The sequence below is a fragment of the Loxodonta africana genome, chromosome 21, assembly GCF_030014295.1.
Source record: "Loxodonta africana isolate mLoxAfr1 chromosome 21, mLoxAfr1.hap2, whole genome shotgun sequence".
NCBI classification, from domain to species: Eukaryota; Metazoa; Chordata; class Mammalia; order Proboscidea; family Elephantidae; genus Loxodonta; species Loxodonta africana.
Genome location: NC_087362.1, coordinates 27,821,267 through 27,842,652, shown reverse-complemented (window position 1 = coordinate 27,842,652; position 21,386 = coordinate 27,821,267). Strand labels below are relative to the sequence as shown.

Below are 21,386 nucleotides of genomic sequence, written 5' to 3'. Positions count from 1 at the left end.
TGTGGGGCGATGGTAGAGAAAGTTATTCCCAGTGCAGACGAAGGGATTGCCCATCCCTCCTCGCCCACCTGCCTTACCTTTGGCCTTGGAGATGACCTTCTTGACAGGTGATGGGAGGGCAGTATTGGTGACCTCGCACTTGAACTCTTTGCCCTTGAGCCAGTCTTGGTGCGAGATGGGGAGTACACTGACCACACGGTACGTGCTGTTGGATTGCTTCTCCGGCTGGCTGGTCTTGGCTGTGCTCACCTGCTTGTTATCTATGTACCAGGTGAACTGGACCTTCATGTCTTCCTGGCCAACATCTACCACCAGGCATGTCACCTCGGGGGTTCGGGTGATCATGAGGGTGTCCTTGGGCTTTGGGGGGAAGATGAAGACAGAGGGTCCTCCCAGGAGCTGAGGAGCTGGTGGAAAAAGCTGAGCATCAGTGACAGGGCTGTGGGGGCTGTGGCGTGGATTTGTCCTCCCACTGGGGCTGTCTCCTCTTAGCAAGGGTAGGGCTCACTTTACCTGGGCATGTGCATGTGTCTTTTGCTTGGCGTGGCACTGCAGAGAGAGCAGACAGACAGGGAGTGTTACCTTAGTGGGAAAGAGAGTGGGCATCCCAGCTGGGAGAGGGAATGTTTGGTCCTCAGGCTGGGATGATGTCAAGTTAGGCTCTTCCATGCAGCAGTTGGTGGCTCTGAGACCCACCATCCAACGTTGAGCTCAGGGACTGGATTATGGGCATCCAGCCTGTGTGTCCTCTCTGCCTGGCAGGCTACCCCAGAAGACACCCTCCTTGAATTTGTGGGACCCCAGGGTGGGGCAGGCAGAACCCTTTAGTGGGAGGAGACAGACAGGGTCACCACTTGCCCTGCATCTCTTGGTGCGTCAGGGGCCTCAGGCTGACCCTGAACCTGTCTGCTGGGGATGCAGGCTGTGGGTCCCCCACTGCAACCAGACTCATGGCTCACCGATCTTCTTGTCCACCTTGGTGTTGCTGGCTGGGTGGGCGACGTTGCAGATGTAGGTCTGGCTGGTCCAGCTGCTGGCAGGCACGGTCACCATGCTATTGAGGGAGTACAGGCCAGACGACTGCAGGACGGCCGGGAAGGTGTGTGCACCAGGCAGGGCTCCAGAGTTCCAGGACACCATCACTGGCTCTGGGAAGTAGTTGGCGACCAGGCAGGCCAGGGCCACCTTGGATTCGGGTGTGGTCCCACAGCCGGGGGCCAGGGGAAAGACTGATGGGGCCGTGGTTGAGGCTGCAAGAGAGGAGGCCCCACATGACCATGTGCCCGGGCCAAGCAAGGCTGCCTGCCTGCAAGGCATGTCCTCTGTGCTCACAGGCACCAGGAGTACACACCGGAGGGGCACATCTGGACACACACCTGGGTCACACAGCTGGCCATACCCACCCACTCCCACCTCAGCACCCCCTCTCTGGAGGCCCCTGGGAAGGTGCCAGGCCTGGGATGTCTCTGACCTGATGTACTTCCAGGACCAGGAGCCTTGGCTGTGGCCTCGTTGGCTATGCCAGTACCACAGGCTTGGCTCAGTCAGCTGGCCAGCTTTCCAAGACCACCCAGAGTCAGCTCAGCCCTGGGGTCTCCCAGGCCCTTCCTCCCACTTTGCTTATTCATTATTCTTAAGGTGAGTGACATCAGGTTCCCTACCTCCTCTGCCTGACCCCGGACAGTAGGCCCTTGCTCCAGCCAGCTTCTCTATGGTCTTTCAGCCAGTGACCATCTCTGACCCCTCTTGCCCCAGCCTAGGCCTGTACTTTGGAGTGGCAACCTCTGCCACACCCTGTCATCACCCCAGTACAGGGTGTTCCACCCAGAGCATCTTGCCACTCCTGTCTGCCTCCTGTGTCTCCAGATCTCCTGGAGTCCACTCCCTCCCTCCAAGAAGGCTCTCTCTGTAGCGAAGGCTGACCAGCCCTTTTTTCCTACCAGTCACTGCTGGCCCGGCCCCTCCCTGTCCTGGAGCAACGCCCTGGGAACATGGTCATCCCTTTCTCTGTCCTACTCCCCTCCACCGGCCAGCAAAAACCCCCAGCCCAGGTTCCTTCTAATCTTCTCCTCTGGGCCTGAGCTTCTGTGGCCCCCTGTGGCTCCACCAATCCAGCACCCTCACTCCCCACACTGAGGACTACCTATCCTTCCTGGCCACTGTCTGGCTCCTTGCTCACCTAGATGCTTCCTCCTTTTTGCATGGTCCTGTCTGAGCTAGCTCCAAGGCACATCTCTTGCTCCCTCCACAACCCAAACTCAGCCTTCCTTGCCTTTACCCACCTGGCTCCCAGGTCTGTCAGTTCAGCCTGAGCCCCACCTACCGCCAGGCCCTGCTTCCTAGCCTAGCCCCTCTGGAAACCAGGGCACCCCAGCCCACCCTCAGCCCAGGTGGGAGCCCTGCACCTGCCCTTGAATCCTCTTCTTCCGTGTTTGTGCCGGTACTGTGAGCACCAGGCTGGTCGAGTGTACCCTCTGTCCCTGAGTCCTCAGGCTTCAGAAGCTCAAGCCCAGCCCTCCCAGGACTGTGCCTTCTGACTATGATCCCCTCTGGGTGCCCCCTCTCCTTTGCCCACTTATACCACAGGTTCTAGCAACCCCTGTTCACGCATCTCTGCTGGGTCAGCTACCTTGTGACCCCGCCGTATAACCTCAGCACCCCTGAAACTGAACTGAGCCCTTTGGAAGAGCCTCTGGTTTCTCTTTCAGCCCTGGGGCCTCCACTTCCCAGGGTTCTCTCACTGCACCGGTGCTGGAGCTTCTGCCAGTCCAGACTCCTACCTGTGCCCACCTACCTTCCGTCAGTCAGCTCAGGCCTGTCCCATCCCAGCTTTTCCAGCCCAAAGCACCTAGCTCTCCACATGGCCCTCAGCACTCACCAATCAGAAACCCTGCCCCAGCTTCTGCAGGACTCCCGGGCCTCCTGCTCTCCAGCCCTGGGGCCCCCTACACAGGCCCTGAGGCCAGGACCTGCCTCAGTGTCCTCAGGCCTTCTGCCCCCCTGCCAGCCCCAGCACATTCAGCCCAGACTTGCCAGGTGGTCCTCCTCTATTCACTCACTTCCCAGCACTGGGCTTGTTCCCTGGGCCACCAGGACACCCACCCTCGGCCCAGCTGTTCAGGTGCCAAGGCCCTCAGTCTCATCTGTCAGAGCAACCAGCTCCTACCCCCAACTCTGGGCCTCAGCTCTCTGAACTCAACTCCCTGCACCCAGCTCATAAATCACAGCTCCTAGATCTCAGTTTCCAGCCCCAGCTCTTAGAACGTAGCCTCTAGCTTTAAGTCCCCAGCATGTAGCACCCAGCCCCCAGCTCCCAGCCCCTAGCTCCTAGTACCCAACTATCAGCTTTTAGCATTCAGCCCCCAGTTTCTAGAACCCAACCCTGAGCTCCCAGCCCCTAGCTCTCAGTTCCTAGCAAACAGCTCTTAGCCCCTAGCTCCTAGCTCCCAGCCTTCAAGTCCCAGCTCCTAGCAACCAGCCTCCAGACCCCTATCCCCAGTCCCTACTTCTCAGCTACCTGTCCCTGGCCCCTAGCTTCTAGCCTCCAGGTCCCAGCCCTCAGCTCCCAGATCTCAGTTACCAGTCCCCAGCTCCTAGCACCCAGTTCCCAGCTCTATCACCTACCTCTCACCTTCCACCATTCACTCACCAGACTCAGCTCCCATTCTTTACCTTCCAGCTCCTACTATTCAATTTCTAGCCTCCAGATCCCAGCCCTCTGCTCCCAGCTCCTAGCCTCCAGTTCCCAGTCCCAGCCCCCAGCTCCCACCTCCAACCTTAGCCCCATCTTCTATCCCAAGCTTTTAGCACCCAGCTTCCACGACCCAGCCCAGAGCTCTTAGCAACCAGTTCCTAGCACCCAGCACCCAGCTCCTAGTCTCCAGCCCCCAGCTCTCAGTTTCCACCTCCCATTCCTAGCACCCAGCTCCCAGTCCTAGCATGTATCTGTCAGGTCCCAGTATTCACCCACCAGCCCCTAGCTCTCAGCTCACTGCCCCCAGCCCCCAGCTCCTGGCACCCAGCTGCTAGTACACAGCTCTCAGCTTGCATCTCCCAGCACCCAGCTCCTAGTAACCAGCTTCTAGCACCCAGCTCTCAGCAACTAGCCCCCAGCTCCAAGGTCCTAGGCCTCAGATCTCAGCTCCCAGCTTCTAACACCTAGCTTCTAGTGCCCAGCTCCTAGCAACCAGCTCCTAGCACCCAGCTTCTAGAACCCAGCTCCTAGCACCCAGCTCCTAGCCCCCGGCTTCTAGCCTCCAGCTCCCAGCCCTGAGCTCCTAGCACCCAGTTCCTAGTCCTCAGCTCCCTGCCCTAAACTGCTAGGACACAGCTCCTAGCCCCTAGCTTGTAGCCAAGCTCCTAGGAATAAGACCCCAGCTCCTAGCACTTATCTCCCAACTCTAAGCTCCTAGCACACAGCTCCAAGCTCCCAGCTCCTAGCAGCCAGCTTCTAGCCTCAGCTCCGAGCAATCAGCTCCTAGCTCCCAGCTCCCAGCTTTCAGCTACCTGCTACAACCTCTAGCACTGAGCTCCTGGCACACATCCCCCAGCCCCCAGCCCCTAGCTCTTAGCACCCAGCTCCTAGTCTCTGGCTCCTCGCACCCAAATCCCAACCCCTAGGTCCTAGTCCCCAGCTCCTGGTAACCAGCTCCAAGCCCCCTGCTCCTAGCCTCCAGCTTCTAGCAGCCAGCTCCTAGCACCCAAGTCCCAGCATGTAGCTCCTAGGCCTGAGCTCCCAGCCCTTAACTCCTAGCCCTGAGCTCCCAGACCCCAGCTCCTAAACCCCAGCTTCCAATCCCCAGCTCCTAAACCCCAGCTTCCAATCCCCAGCTCCTAGCCCCCATCTCCTAACATGCAGCTCCCAGTCCTTAGCTCCTTACCCCTAGCTTCTAGCAACAAGCTCTTGGTGTCATCACCTACCAGTCAGCTCTCAGCATCACTTTCCAGCCCCCAGCTCTCAGCTCCAGGCTCCCAGCTCCCAGCTCCCAGCTCTAGCACTGACCTCTAAGCTCCCAGCATTCACCCACCAGCCCCCTAGCTCTCAGACCCAGGCTCCAAGTCCCTAGCCCCAGCTCTCAACTGCCAGCTCTCAGCACCCAGTTCCCAGTTCTTAATTCACAGCTCCCAGCTCCTAGCACCCTGCCCCTATCCCCCAGCTCATAGCTCTCAACCCCCAGCACCTAACTCTCAGTACCCAACCCCTATTCCCCAGATCTTAGCTCCTAGCACACGCTCCTAATATGCAGTCCTTGACCCCAGCTCCCAGCTCCTAGCATTCTGTCCTTAGCCCCCAGCTCTAAGCCCCAAGTCCCTAGCACCTGGATCCCAGCTCCCAGCTTCTAGCTCCCAGCGCCCAGCCCCCCGCCCCAGGGATACAGTCTCCACCACCCAGCTCCTAACACGCCGCTACTATCATGTAGCTCCAAGCTCCTGTCATGTAGCTCCAAGCCACTAGGATCCAGTTTCTGTGTCCAGCCCCTAGCACCTAGCACTTAGCTCCCAGCTCTCAGCTCGCAGCCCTCCAGCTCCTAGGCCCTAGTCCTTAGCTCTCAGCTAGCGGCTCCTAACACCTAGCTCCCAGCACTCATCTCTAAGCCCCTAGCTCCCATCTGCCAACTCTAAGTACCTAACACCCAGCTTGTATCTCGCAGCTCCCAGCTCTCAATCTCTAGCCCCTATCCCCAGCCCCCAGCTCCTAGCACCAAGCACCAGCTTTCAGCCCCTGGCTCTCAGCTCCCAGCTCCTAATACCCAGCATTCAGCTCCAACCTCCTACGATCCTCCCCCCAGAGCCCAGTTCCTTGTCCCCAGTCCCCAGCTTTTAGGTCCCAGCCCCTACCCCAAGCTGACAGTTCTCCATTTCAAACACTCAGCCACCAGGCCCTATCTCCCATCACCCAGCCCCAGCTCTCAGCTCCCAGCCCCTAGGTTTCAGCTCCTATCTCCCCAACCCCAAGCCCCTAGCACATAACTCCCAGCTCCTAGCACCCAGTAGCACCAGATCCAAGCCCCTACCTCCTATCCCCTAACAACCAGCCTCTAGCTCTAGCTCCCAACCCACACTTCACAGCTTTCAGATTGTAGCCCCCAGTTCCTCGCACCCCGTACCCCCAGCCCCATTTCCCTACTTCCCTCCCAGATGAGCTCTTGGCCCTTGTCAGGCCTCACCCCAACTTCCTCAACCCCAGCTTTGGCCCCTGATCTCCCCATTGGCAGGATCAGTGCTGACCCCCAATCATGACTGGATCCACTCCCTCCAGACCTATATCTACTCCTGGGGCTCTGACATCTCTCTTTTGTCCCTAGGTCTCTGGATCTGAACCTCTCTTCTTGAAACCCATCCTGCTGGCCACTCAATGCCTGCCCTGGGCCCAGCCCCCCCACCCTCTGAGCTTGGGCACAGGGACACCCACTCTGACCCCTCCTGCCCTTGGCCCTGGCTGTAGCCTAGGATGCCCCCCTGTCACCTTCTCTGACCCTCCCCTGGGGCTCCTACTGGCTCCATGATTCTGGACTGAACCCTCTGGCCACTGGAAGGCCCCTCCGCTGTGCTGAGCCCACCTCATTCCTGAGCCCTGAATCTGCCGTGTGCCCTGTGCCCCTTGCCCAACTCAGAAACTGTGCAACTCCCAGGCCTTCACCCACCCATCCTGGCACTGTCTCCAAGGGCCCAGGGCCCCCTGCAGGCATCCTCTGCCTGCCTTTGGCATCCAGCTCTGTTGGTGTGGCTGTGCCCTTGCCACTGCTCCTTGGTCCTTGCAATGGGCAGCCTCCAACCCCGTGTGGCCAGCCATTATTCAGCTTGAGCAGCCAGTCATTCTCCAAGCCTGAGGGGCTGTTTCCTGCTCTGCTCATGCCAGACTCCTTGTGGCTGTTTCCCTGCCCGGGTCTGGCAGCTGACACCAATACCTCTCTACCCTCTCCCTTGGCTCTGGTCCCCTGTCCTCTGCAGACCAGCTGCTCCCTGCCGACCCGACTCACCGAGCTAGTGTCCTGTGCTGGCCCTGGCCCAGGGGGCTTCTGGCCCCTCCCAGCCCCGGCCCCTGAGTTGTGAAGTCCTCAACAGGCCGCAACAAGTAAGAACGGGATTGAAACCTGGCTGGCACCACTTGCTTCCTGAAGTTCTCCTTTCGTCTGGGTGATTTCTGCCTTGGGGGGAGTCCAGACACTCTAGGGACTCTCACCTGGGCGTGTGGGGGAGGTATGGTGCCCTGGGACCCAGAGGAGCCCAGGGGGGCAGGTAGAAGCACCAGGTATCAGGTGCTGGGTACTGCCCCCTCCCCCGCAGGATCCCCAGGCCAGTCTTGGCTGGGCAGCGACCATGCCCCTCTCAAGATCCCCACATCAAGACCCCAGAGCTTAAACCTACCAGCAGGCTGAGGTTCCAGGACCTCTCACCCCAGCCCCATGGGCATTTCCCTCTGCTGTTACCTGGGTGCAATGTGGGCAGATCAATGCCCCCAGATGATTCTGGTCTCTGGTGCTGCTCAGACCTGCAGTCCAGCCCTAAGTCCCATCCTCTTCCACACCCTTCTGAGCTACCAGCAAAACTGGTCTCAGGAGGAAAACCTAGTCGTTTTGGTTCGTGCCTCTGGCTTCTGCAGGTGGCTTCTCTCCTACCTCTTTGGCACCATCCTTGGCCCATCTTCCTAACCACCGAGGGGGCACAATGCCCTGGCCAGAGGGGACGTTGGCCTCAAGATCCACCCAAGGGACATTTGCAGACACTAGAGAAACACACTGAGTCCGTATCATCCCTAGTCAGCTCATGCATGTTGATAACTTTGGCAAAGCCCCTCAGCGTGTTTCTGTCTTCTTAGTTCAGACCTGTGAGTGTGCATCCCATAGAGTCCATGCCCACCACCAGGCCCAGCTTTCTGGAAGATCAGCTGACAAATCTTGCAAGTGGTGTGGAGCCCACCATCTTCTGGTCCCAACCTGTCTTGGATCCCTGGGTTCTCCCAGGACTGCTCCTGCATTATAGCAGTGTGGGCTGGTCTCAAGGAAACATGGCAACCCTCGAGGTAATTACAGGATTCACAAGCACCAGGTGGCTACTGTCCTTGGACCAAGGAGGGGGAAAGCTGCTTTGGCTAGTGGTCTTTTGGGCAATTAAGCTACAGGGCTTTATCAGAATCTGTAGAAATGTCACCATTCCAGTTCTCAAGGTCACATTCTTTTCAGACAAATTCTTTCACATGAGACACCTGGTGAGGCTGTGAATTAATTCATCTGGTGTTGAGACTTGGCAAGCTGTTGTAGCAAACGTTGGGTCTGACTTTCAGATACGTTCCCCCCTACAATCACTTTCATCCTGTGGTTATGAGAGAAAATCAATGCTTTTAGGGCAGTGATGGGGCCCCTTGCTCTCTGACCTTGCCTCTAGCTGAGAGCTTGGAGTTCTGAGATCATCCTTCTCATTCTGTAGGCTCCAATGCAGTGATTGATGAAAGATCAGCCACTCCACAGTCCTTGCCGTCCTCATTCCTAAACTAACATTCTCTTGCAACAGTATCTGTCTCCCCAAAGGCTCGTTGTTAATCACCACATTTCAGGCAAATGTAGATGATCATTTATGTGCCAGATTTGCCACAGTTTGCCGGGACTGCCCCTGTCTGCTTTCCACTGATGATCATTTTCTCCAAAAGCTGTCATAATGAATTAATCAGATAAGCAATCTCAGTTCCCATCTCTGGGGTTCTGCCTCCTGGAATTACTTTGTTACCCGTTACTTTGTAAGTCAGAATTGAATCAAGAAAACAGAAGCCCCTCCAGGTATTTGCAACAGGAAGGGACGCGACATGGTGAACCAAATGCGCACAACCACGTTAGATGAGCTGGGGGACTGAAGATCGAGAAAAACTGCTTCTGTCCAGAAACTCCAAGGCTCAGGCTTCCCAATTAAGCATGTGGTTAAGTGCCTGCCACACTGAAGTGGGTGATTCCCAGCAGGCTGCTCATAACTACTATAGTGGTAAACATGATGAGCACTGGGGTGGGGTCCACTCACTCAAAATCTGAAAGACCCCATCTCCACTTTACTTTGTGGTGTGGGTCAGATCACACTATGGGGTTGAGTGCTGGCATGATTGTGTGCACATGTCCCATAACAAAAAGAAGGTGAAAGCGAGTCCCATCATCAACACTCATTGGTGATTCTGTGGTAGAATTCTCACCGTCCATGTGGGAGACCCAGGTTCTATTTCCAGCTGGTGCACTTCATGTGCAGCCATCATCCATCTGTCAGTGGAGGAGTTCATGTTGCTATGATGGTTAACAGGTTTCAGCAAAGCTTCCAGGCTAAGACGGACTAGGAAGAAAAGCCTGGAGATCTACATCTGAAAAGCAGCCAATGAAAACCTTATGGATCCCAATGGTCTGATCTGCAACCAGTCATGGGGATGGACTGGGCAGCATTTTACCATTGTGCATGATGTTGACGTGATCTGCTACAACAACAGAACCCTGCAGGCAACCTTGTCATGGCTGGAACAATGCAGTGAGTGGAAAGTTAATGACCTGAGTTGCCTCACTATTTGGAGGCCCTGGTTAAAGGTATGAGTCTCCAGGAACCTTCTAGCTCTGGGACATGCTTGCAGGTGGTACAGGGTTGCCTGGACCAGCGCCTCTATTCTGGGTGCTCTTCCACAGACTGCAACCAACTTCTGTTTGTCCACACTGTGCCCCGAGGGGCTCTAGGCCCTCATCAGGTTCACTTTTGCCTCCTGCTTGAGTTCAAGTCCAAAAACAGAGTTAGGCTGTTTGTAACCATGATCATGAGCTGTGATCACAAAACCTTGTGTCTTCTAAGAAATAAACCCAACCCAGTGTTTCCTAAAGGGAATGTCCATAAGAATCACTGGGCAGCATCCTAAATCTCCAACAAGTTCTTGATCTTACTGGCCTGTCTTTGAATGACTCTCATCAGACCATCAGGGAGGTGGGTGTGTGCCGGGTGGAGGAGAGAGGGCAGTAGGGTAACCCCTTCCTGGGAACCACTATCCGAATGAGCCATAGAAACCAGGAGGGAGGGAGTTTAGACGATTTTGGCTAAGAATCAAAATATATTTCGGAGGTTTATTTTGTGCTGATACAAAAAAGTACAATAACTGAGGACCCCTCCTCTTTAATTGAGATGCTTCCTTTGAGCCACCAACCCCAACCCAGTTTTCTACCCTAACCGCTAGGAATGTAGGACATACGTTTCCAGCTTTTGGACCCTTACTTTCTCTTTTGGCAACTCATGCAAAGTGGTTGGTATTGTTTTGACAAAATCCCTGTGCTGTGCTATGTTTAATCTCATAACACCACAAGCCAGTTCCTGGCCATGGTGAGTGTAAACATCTGCCTTTCAGGCTGAGTGGACGCACATCCTCCCACCTTAGCTAGAGGGGTAGCTCTGGATATGTACCTCCTGTCTCCACCGGCCTCAGTGATAGGGCCTTGGGCTAGTTATTTTCCAAGACAACCCATGCCGTCAGGGTCGCGCCCAGGTGTGGACAGTAATGTGGGGTTCTGGCATCTGACAGACTTAGAAGGAACATGGAAAATTGGTTCTGTCTGATTCCATGTCCCCACTTAGTGAGGAAACGTTGTTGAAGTGCCAAAGGAGATCAGTCAAAGGATGCTCTCCCAGTATGCAGCAATGGAGGTTCAGCTGTAGAATTCTCACCTTGCATGTGGGAGACCTGGATTCGAATCCCAGCCAATGCACGTCATATGCAGCCACCACCCATCTGTCAACGGAGGCTTGCATGTTACTATGGTACTGAAGAGATTTCAGCAGAGCTTCTAGACTCAGATGGACTTGGAATAAAGGCCTGGAGAAGGATTTCTGAAAACCAGCCAATGAAAGCCCTATGGATCACATCTGTGATCTGAAACCTATCATGGATTGTGCAGGACTGGGCATTGCTTTGTTCCGCTGTGCATGGAGTCACTATAAGTTGAGCGCTGACTCGATGGAAACTTATCACAACCTCTCCCAGTGTCCCTCTCCAATAGCTGGAATAGACTGTCCCAACATGGGGAGGTCTAGTGTGGTCTGCTCAGGATAGTCTGACATCCCCTAGCCTGCCGGCGAGGAAGATCAAGGCATCTCTGATGACAGCCTCTATTTCTTCTATGCTGTCAGCTCTGGCAACCCCTGTCCCCAGCACCTCTCTCCAGGTGCAACCCTCAGGCCATTCCAGCTGCCAGATAATCTGTTCCCCAGGAAATGCCTGGCTCGGCCAACATCCACAGGTTGGCTCTGGTGCTGACTCCATAAAAGTTTTCACTCCCTGGCTGCTGGAAGGCATGTAAGCTTAAGGGGAGCTGGCAGGAGGTCAGAGGAAGGAGTGACACCAAGGCAGAGGGTTTACCTGGGCTCTCTCCCTCAGCGAACTGGCTCTGTTTTGTCAAGGTGGCCTCCAGGCTTCAGCAACTGCCCCTCCGTCCCTCCTCCTTCAGGCCCAGTGTTTTTTTTACCAGCTCTGGAGTCTGCAGTGATCCTGCAGGTATTTCTGCCCACACAAGTATCAGTAGGTGGTCCTATAGGAAATTGATATTCGTGGATCTCAGTTTGACCTAGAAAGGTGGCATTGCCCTGCCAGGACTCCTGGAGGGCATGTGGGGCATTGAAGCAAAGGTCTGCAGGGTCTGACACCCTAGTATAGGCCATCACTTTGAGCCTGGGTCGGGGGACTGATGGGATTTGGTCCTGATGGGTTTTTTCATGGCCCAACACTGTGAGCCAGGGTCTTTATAACATGAAAGCCATCCCACCTCCCTATCCAAGCAGGGTGCTATGACCAGGGGACCATGGATACTCACGCAGGCGGCCCCTCCAGTCAAGTTGTGTGGGGAGCAAGGGAATTCTGAGCTAGGGTTGATACTGTGATCTGCAGGTGGCTCCTTCCATGGTGGGTACAGGCTCTCTGCCACTGCTGCCCCCACACCTCTGATGGCTCATTGTCACCCAAGGTAGAGGTCACTTGAGCTGAAACTAACAAGGAAACCTGAGGATGTTGCTGTGTGAGAGGCTGGAGGTCCCTCTGACCAGATGGGGCCTTTGCCCTGGAGCGGGAAGAGGTGCTGGGATCCAGGGCAGGATGAATGGCGCTTTCATTACCTGTCGGGGATTATAGAGATATGTCTACCGGGCTGTGGGACTGGGAGTGTATAAGGACGAAAATGGAATGTTTCTGTTCCTGGGCTACAAAATGTGGTAAGTGATTGACAGAGTTGAAGATTGTCCAAATGAGCCTGCCTTGTCCTGCACCCTGGGCATGGCGGTGTCTTAGTTCCATAGTGCTGCTGTAACACAAATTCCACAAGTGGGTGGCTTTAAGGAAAGGAAATTTATTGTCTCACCGTTTAGGACTCTGGAAGTCCAAACTCAGGATGTGGCTCTAGAGGCCAGTCCTTTGTCTATTTCAGCTTCTAGTAGCTGCCAGCCATCCTTAGTGTTCCTGAGCTTCTGAGTGCATCTACCCCTGTTGTCAGATAGTCTCTGTGTTCCCTTTGTCTGTGTCTAATCTCTGAAGTGATTAGTTTTAGGGCTCATCTAACACTGGTATGACCTCAACTGATAGATCGATTACATTAGACTGCATTATGAAAGGTGGTTACATTATATTAGATTAGTTGTATAGGGGCTAGGATTCTAACACATATATATTTTTTCCATTGTTCTATATTGATGATTGATTTTTTTAAAAATATGATTTAGGTAAAAGTTTACAGAGCAAATTAGTTTCTCATGAAACAGTTAATACAGAAATTGTTTTGTGACATGGGTTGCCAACCCTGTGATGTGTCAACCCTCTACCCTTCTCCACCCCATTCTTCCAGTTTTCCTGTCCCTTCCTGCCTTCCTGTCTTTGCTTCTGGGCTAGTGTGCCTGTTTAGTCTTCTATACATGATTGAATTATGAAGCATGTCCCTCACATGTGTTATTGTTGGCCCTATAGACCTGCCTAATCTTTGGCTGAAGGGTGGATCTCAGAAGTGACTTCAGTATTGAGTTAAAGGGGTGACCGGTAGCCATACTCTTCAGGTGTCTTCAGTCTCTGTCAGGCCAGCAAGGCTGATCTTTTCTGTGTGTGTGTGTTTGTGAATTTGAATTTTGTTCTGCATTTTTCTTCGGCTCTGTTTTTGGGCCCTCTATTGTGCTCCCTGCCCGAGCCGTGAGTGTTGGTAATCTGGCACCATCTAGTTATTCTGGGCTCAGGCTGGTGGAGGCTGTGGTTCATGTGGTCCATTAGTCCTTTGTACTAATTTTTCCATTGTGTTTTTGGTCTTGTTCATTCTCTTTTGTTCCAGCAGGGATGGAACCAGTAGATGTATCTCAGATGGCCACTCATAGGCTTTTAAGACCTGAGTTGCTTCTCACCACAGTCAGTTGTAGAGCAATTTTTTTTTATACATTGTTATGCCAATTGAGCTAGATGTCCCCTGAGACCGGGGTCCTCAGCCCTCAGCCCAGTAGCTCTGTCTCTCAAGGCATTTGGCTGTGTCTGTGAAGATGAGGTGGCCATAGGTAGATGGATATACATCTGGGTCCTCGATTCCATTCCATAGGTCAATGTGTCTATCATTGTACCAGTACCAGGCTATTTTGACTACCATAGTTATATATCAGTTTTTGAGGTCAGGTAGTGCTCCGACTCCTACATTGCACTTCTTCAGTAGTATTTTACTTATCTGGGGCCTCTTTCCTTTCCATATTAGGTGAATGATTAGTTTTTCAATCTGCTTAAAGAATGATGCTAGTATTAGAATCAAGACTGCATTGTATTTGTAGACTGCTTTGGTTTTTTTTTTTTTTTTTAGAACGGACATTTTCAGAAAGTTGAGCCTGCCTATCCATGTGCATGGTATGGTTTTCCATTTAGGTAGGTCTTGTTTGGTTTCTTGCAGCAGTTTTTTGTAGTTTTCTTTGTATAGGTCTTTTACATCCCTTGTTAGATTTATTCCTAAGTATTTTATTTTTTAAGGGGCTAGTATAAATGGTGTTGTTCTCCTGATTTCCTTTTCATAGTTCTCTTTATTGGTGTCTAGAAATCCAGCTGAGTTTTGCATGTTTATCTTGTGTCCTGCTACTCTGCTGAATTTTCCTATTAGTTACAGTAGTTTTTTTGTGCAGTCTTTTGGGTTCTCTATGTGTAGTATCACACCATCTGTGAATAGGGATAGTTTTCCTTCTTCATCACCAATTTAGATGCCTTTTATTTCTCTTTTTTGCCTTACTGCTCTAGCTAGGACTTCCAGCAGAATGTTAACTAGGCGTGGTGATAAAGGGTATCCTTGTCTTGTTCCCGTTCTAAAGGGGAACTTTTCAGCCTCTCTCCGCTGAGAATGACGTTGCCTGTTGTTTTTGTATAGATGCCCTTTATAATGTTGAGGAATTTCCCTTCTATTCCTATTTTATTGTATGTTTTTATCAGGAATGGGTGTTGGTCTTTATCAAATGCCTTTTCTGTGTTGATTGAGATATTATGATCATGTAATTCTTTTCTTTTGTTTTTGGAGTGGCTTACTTGGGTTGATTTTCTAATGTTGACTCATCCTTGCACACCTGTTATGAATCTGTCTTCGTCATGGTGTATTATTTTTTTGATATGGTGCTGAATTCTACTGGCTAGAGTTTTGTTGAGAATTTTTGCATCTATACTCGTGAGAGATATGGGTCCGTAATTTTCTTTTTTTTATGGTGTCTTTGCCTGGTTTTTGTATCAGGGTTATGCTGGCTTTACAGAATTAATTGGGAAATACCTCATCCTTTTCTGTGTTCTGAAACAGTTTGAGTAGTGCTGGTGCAAACTCTTTGAATGTTTGGTAGAATTCTACCAGAGGGGCACAGTGAAGCCATCTTGGCCAGGACTTTTTGTTGTTAGGAGTTTTATTATTATCATCTTTTCAATCTCTCCTCTTTCTAAAGGTCTGTTCAGATTTTCTACTTCATTTGTGGAAGTTAGTTAGGTAGGTAGTGTGTTTCTAGAATTTGTGCATTTCCTTTAGGTTTTCAAATTTGTTGGAGTACAGTGTCTCTTAGTACTCTGTTATGATCCTTTTTATTTCAGTTGGGTCTGTTGTAATGTCTCCCATTTTATTTCTTAATTCGGTTACTTACTTCCTGTCTTGTTTTCCTTTTGTCAGTTTGGCCAGTGGTTTGTCAATGCTGTTATTTTAAGCAGCATTTAGAAAGAAAAATGCTGCGAAGTGTACAGACCCAATGCTCATTACTTAACATTCTTATTCTTTACTTATTGAAACATTTTTCTTGGAGTTAATTAGGCATTGGTGCTGGGTTTTGAGTGGGCTTTGCAATTATCTAAAAGCAAAGCAAAGCAAAAGAAACAAAAAACCAGTTGCTGTGAAGTCGATTCTGACTCATGGTGACCCCATATGTATCAGAGTACCAAGAGTAGAACTGTGCTCCATAGGATTTTCAGCGGCTGATTTTTCGTAAGTATATCCCCAGGCCTTTCTTCCGAGGCACCTGTGGGTGGACTGGAGCCTCCAACATTTCGGGTAGCAGCTGAGAGTGTTAACCATTTCTACCACTCAGGTACTTCGCTAATGTTCTTACACTGGGTTTATTATACATAACTTCCTATTCCGCATAGATTTAAGAATTGTTTTTATTCCGCCCACTTTTTTCTCAGTTTTCTATATCTTTCACCAATTCATTATCAAACTTTCTGACAGGAGAAACAATTTCCTCCCTCAGTATTTTCCAACTGAGAAAGTTATTTACCAGGAGTATATTTCATTTATCAGCAGGTAATTTTTTTTTTCCCCTGGGGACACTTTTCATGGACTCCCCATAGTCCTCCTTCTGTTTGGACTGATCACTTTCTAGGCCTGATAACAGAATATCACCTTTGATTTCACTCCTATCATCATCCAGGAGCCTCCCTACCTCTCTCTCCTGTTTTGGATTCCTGGCTCTCTCAAGTGCGTGTCTTCTTTATTTACTCTGTGATTTTGTTGGTGCACACCCTTTAGTAGGTGTTTGAAGAAAAGTGACTGGAAGGAAAAATTTTTGAGATCTTAAGTGTCTGAGAATGTCTTTATTTCACCTTCACATTTTATTCAGTTTAAGAGCATGTAGAATTTTAAATTGAAAATAATTTTTTCTTCAGTTTTTTTTGGACTGTTTTTCATTGTGTCCTAGATTCTATACTATATATATATATAGATTCTACTTTGGGGTAATTATGCTTCCTTTATCATTTATATGAGAGCTTGGTTTGTAGTCATTGGCTGCTAACCTAAGGGTTGGTGGTTTGATCCCAGTCAGCAGCGTTGAGAAAGAAAGCCCTGACAAACTACTTCTGTTAAGATTATTGATGTTGTTAGGTGCCGTCAGGTCGATTTCGACTCATAGCGATCCCGTGTGACAGAGTAGAACTTTCCTATGTGGTTTTCTAGGCTGTAATCTTCAGAAGCAGACTGACAGACCTTTCTCCTGAGGAAATGCTGAGTGGGTTCTAACTGGCAACATTTCAGTTAACAGCCTGTTAAGATTATAGCCCAGTAAACGCTATGGAGGAATTCTACTCTGTCATACATGAGATAGCCATCAGCTGGAATTGACTTGAAAGCAGTAGATTGGGTTTTTATTTTATCTTTTATATGTTGTTGAGGTTGAGAGATACTCAAGATGATATACTTCCTTTCTCTTACTTGAGTTGTAGGAGAAAAGTTGAGACTCATGAAGGAGGTCAGCTTTATTTCTAACAAGAACTGGATTGGAGGATGTGCTCATAAGTGCAGCACCAATATGCTTCCTAATACTGATTCTGGAGTGACACAGGTTTGACCACTGTATAATGGGCAAAAGAGAGCTGTCTGTAGAAGGGGCCACCTTTCTGGTCCCAAACAAATCAACCAGGTAAAGATCTTTCCACCTCCAGGGTAGGAGTTGGGTAGGATAGGGGAATGCATGTCCAGGAGGAGCAATGTGAGGAGTGGGGCAGTTTGCTTCCTAACATGCCTGAACTTAACGTTTTCTTAATGACAGCTTTTAGAAACTTATTTTTATCTATGGTATTTCGAAATGTTACCACGCTTTACTTTTATATTTAATTTTTGTTTTATCACGGCAAAATACATATAATGTAAAATTTGCTATCTTAAGAATTTTAAGTGTTTTTTTCAGTGACGTTAATTACATTCCTGAAGCTGTCCAACCATGACCACTATCCATTTCTAAAGTTTTTTCTTCACTGCAGACAGAAACTCAGTACCCCCATTAAGCAATTACTCCCTGTTCTCCCCTCCCTATTGTCCCTCGTAACCTCTAATCTACTTTCTGTCTCTCTGAATTTGACTATTACAGGCATTGCACGTCAATAGAATCAGACAGTATCTGTCCTTTTGTGTCTGGCTTATTTCATTTGGCATCATGTTTTTAAGGTTCCTCCGTTTTGCCTCATGTGCCAGCATTCCTTTTCATGGCTGAATGATATTCCCTTTTATGCATGAACCACATTTTGTTAGTACATCCATCCATTGAGGGGCACTGGAGTTGTTTCCTCTTTTGGCTATTGTGAATAACGCTACAGTGAACCCTGGGGTACAAGTGTTTCTTTTGTGGATCTTTTTCTTTTATTGTACTGGCTACTCCATGCAACTTTAGTATATGGAAACTCTTGTTCTTGGTTGTGGGACATTTTCAGGTATTGTTTATTTAACAATCCTTCCCCTCCAATTCCTCTGGAGAATGTCTATTATTTAGATGTTTTAACTTTCTCATTTTCCAACTCTTTTTTATTCTGTTTTCCACATTGTCTTTAAGTGCATCTGTTGAAATTTTAAATTTTTTGCTAACAGAGATTTTATGTTCAAGATCACTTTCTTTTTCTATGTATGTTCAGTTTCATCACCTCACTCTTGCTTTTTGAATGCAACAACTACCTGGGTATATATTATTCACAGCTTTTTGGAAGTTTTCTTTTGTTTCCTGAATTGTCTCTATTTCCTTTTTGTCTTTCATGCTAAAAGATTTCCTCAAATGCCTGGAGATGCCGTCTTTCATTTGTTTCAGGAATCAAGCATCACTAAATCATGGCCGAATGCTCTGTGTGGGTGAGTGGAGTTTGTTGACCAGTTGGTTTAACTAGTGCGATTAGGTGGGAATGCACATTTTTGTTGGTAAACTCCAAATCTTAACATCAGTAGGTCTTTTCTCTTGGGGGATTGACCTTGTTTCCAGTGTTCTGGGCAACATCAAAAGGACTGTGGCCTGATGGTCTGCTCAGTGACCCTATTTCCAATCTCATAGCTCTCCTCTCTCCCTGATGTCTACCAGATTCCCTGAGTAGTAGTGGATGCCTTATACATACCAATCTCCATCTTATTCCAGGATGGATAATGAGATGAGGGTGGGAGGGTCTCCAGGAGGTTAGTTACTCTTTATAAATTCTTTTAAACAGTTTTTAGATTTTTTTATTTGCCCCGGACTTCAGAAATACTTGCCACTCTCCAATTATGATCTTTTCCAGGATCAATTTACTTGTTTCTTTTCTCACATGCCGTATGCTTTGCAGGTCTTTACTTTCTGCCATCTAGGGTCTTGTCTTAGTTACCTAGTGCTGCCAGAATAAAAAAACCCCACAAGTGAGTGGTTTTAATGAACAGAAATTTATTGTTTCACAGTTCTGGAGGCCAAAGCCTGAATAATCATTAACATACCAAAAGAAAGACTCTATATTCAAACAATGTCACATTTATAGGTACAGGGACTAGGACTTCAGCACACCTCTTTTTGAGGAGTGGGGGCCACAAATCCTCAGTAGGCCTTATAATAAACCAGGAAACCTTTCCCATACGAAATTTTGTTACCTGTTGTTGTCTCTTCTAAAATTTTTTTGTTCTTATGGGTTGATGACCCTTTTCATTCTTTGACTATCACTCTAGTGTGTCTCCTGCAGAGAGCTCAGAGGATTCAAGAGATCGTCATGACTTATTTTGCCATTGCTCTAGTCCAACTGATATTGGATAATGCCTCCAAGTCCCAGTGGCTTGACATTTCATTGATTTATTTATGCTCACACTCTGGCCTGAGACAGCCATCATGGGTGGGGACAGTCACTCTGGACCCCAGTTTCTTTCTAACTAGTGGGTCCCAGAGGAAGTTTTAGGGGCCTGGCCCGGAAGTGGTATATGATTGCTGACATTTCTCTGGTCAGAACTTGTCACAGAGTAGGGGGCTTGGAAATGTATTTTAGCTTTTTGCTGTCATTGTATGAGTTACTGGGTCTTTAATTTTTATTTCCTTCTTTCTTCTCTCTGTGTTTCATTTTGGATACTTTAATTGCTGTCTGTTCAGGTGAACTTTACCTTTCAGATATTGCATTTTTCAACTCTATAAGAAAAAATCCAAAGGCCAAGATGTGTAAGTGATGTGCTCAATTATTTCCATTAGGTCCCCTGCGGTGCCATTTAATCCTCTGAACTATGATATAAAGAAGAATTTATACCCTCCAACCCTGTAACTCTGTCTGTCAGTTTGTCATACTGTAGGGGCTTGCATGTTGTGGTGATGCTGGAAGCTATGCCACTGGTATTCAGATATCAGTGGGGTCACCCATGGACGACAGGTTTCAGCTGAGCTTCCAGAGTAAGACAGGCCAGGAAGAAGGACCAGGCAGTTTACTTCTGAAAAGCTTTAGCCAGTGGAAAGCTTATGAGTAGTAGGAGAACATTGTGTGATATGGTGTTGGAAGATGAGCCCCCCCCGGTTGGAAGGCACTCAAAAGATGACTGGAGAAGAGCTGCCTCTTCAAAATGGAGTTGATCTTAATGACATGGATGGAGTAAAGCTCTGGGACCTTCACTTGCTGATGTGGCACAACTCAAAATGAGAAGAAACAGCTGCAAACATCCATTAATAATCGGAACCTAGAATGTACAAAGTATGAATCTAGGAAAATTGGAGATGGTCAAAAATGAAATGGAACTCATAAACATCGATATCCTAGGCATTAGTGAGCTGAAATGTAGTGGCATTGGTCATTTTGAATCAGACAATCATATAGTCTGCTATGCTGGGAATGACAACTCGAAGAGGAATGGTGTTGCCTTCATTGTCAAAAAGAACGTTTCAAGATCTATCCCTAGGTACAATGCTGTCAGTGATAGGATAATATCCATATGGTTACAAGGAAGACCAGTTAATACGACTATTATTCAAATTTATGCTCTAATGACTAGGGCCAAGGATGAATAAATAGATTTTTTATCAGCTGTTGCAGTCTGAAATTGATCGAACAGGCAATCAAGATGCATTGATAATTACTGGCGATTGGAAGGCAAAAGTTAGAAACAAAGAATAAGGATCAGTAGTTGGAAAATATGACCTTGGTGATAGAAACAATGCCTGAGATCAAATGATAGAATTTTGCAAGACTAACGACTTCTTCATTGCAAATGCCTTCTTTCACCAATATAAACCGCGACTATACACATGGACCTCACCAGATGGAATGCACAGAAATCAAATTGACTACTTCTGTGGAAATAGACGATGGAAAAGCCCAATATCATCAGTCAGAACAAGGCCAGGGGCCAACTGTGGAATAGACCACCAATTGCTCATATGCAAGTTCAAGGTGAAACTGAAGAAAATCAGAGCAAGTCCACAAGAGCCAAAATATGACCTTGAGTATATCCCACCTGAATTTAGAGACTATCTCAATGAATAGATTTGATGCATTGAACACTAGTGACCGACGACCAGACGAGTTGTGGAATTACATTAAGGACATCATATATGAAGAAAGCAAGAGGTCATTGAAAAGACAGGAAAGAAAGAAAAGACCAAGTTGGATGTCAGAGGAGACTCTGAAACTTGCTCTTGAGCATTGAGCAGCTAAAGCAGAAGGAAGAATTGATGAAGTAAAAGAACTGAACAGAAGATTTCAAAGGGCCTCTCGAGAGGACAAAGTAAAGTATTATAATGACATGTGCAAAGAGCTGGAGATGGAAAACCAAAAGGGAAGAAGATGCTCAGCATTTCTCAAGCTGAAAGAACTGAAGAAAAAATTCAAGCCTCGAGTTGCAATAGTGAAGGATTCCATGAGGAAAATATTAAATGATGCAGGAAGCATCAAAAGAAGATGGAAGGAATACGCAGTCATTATACCAAAAAGAATTAGTTGATATTCAACCATTTCAAGAGGTGGCACATGATCAGGAACCGATGGTACTGAAGGAAGAACTCCAAGCTGCTCCGAAGGCATTGGTGAAAAATAAGGCTCCAGGAACTGATGGAATGTCAATTGAGATGTTTCAACAAAGAGATGCAGCACTGGAGATGCTCACTCGTCTATGCCAAGAAATATGGAAGACAGCTTCCTGGCCAACTGACTGGAAGAGACCTATATTTATGCCTAT

At 48.8% G+C, this 21,386-nt stretch overlaps 1 long non-coding RNA gene and 1 gene segment (V, D, J or C); one reads left to right on the top strand and one right to left on the bottom strand.

Moving 5' to 3' along the window:
• The window catches only part of LOC135228350 (immunoglobulin heavy constant gamma 1-like), a 441,642-nt gene that overhangs the window by 4,126 nt on the left and 416,130 nt on the right, over nucleotides 1-21,386 (bottom strand). Inside the window, 3 exon segments of the C gene segment in view lie at nucleotides 78-407; nucleotides 514-549; nucleotides 960-1,250. Coding sequence covers nucleotides 78-407; nucleotides 514-549; nucleotides 960-1,140 — 547 coding nt within the window.
• LOC111752818 (uncharacterized) overlaps nucleotides 10,323-21,386 on the top strand; it is a 29,227-nt gene continuing 18,163 nt past the window's right edge. The window contains exon 1 of the long non-coding RNA XR_002787710.2: nucleotides 10,323-11,497. This is a non-coding gene — a long non-coding RNA (uncharacterized LOC111752818). The remainder of the gene's footprint in view (nucleotides 11,498-21,386) is intronic.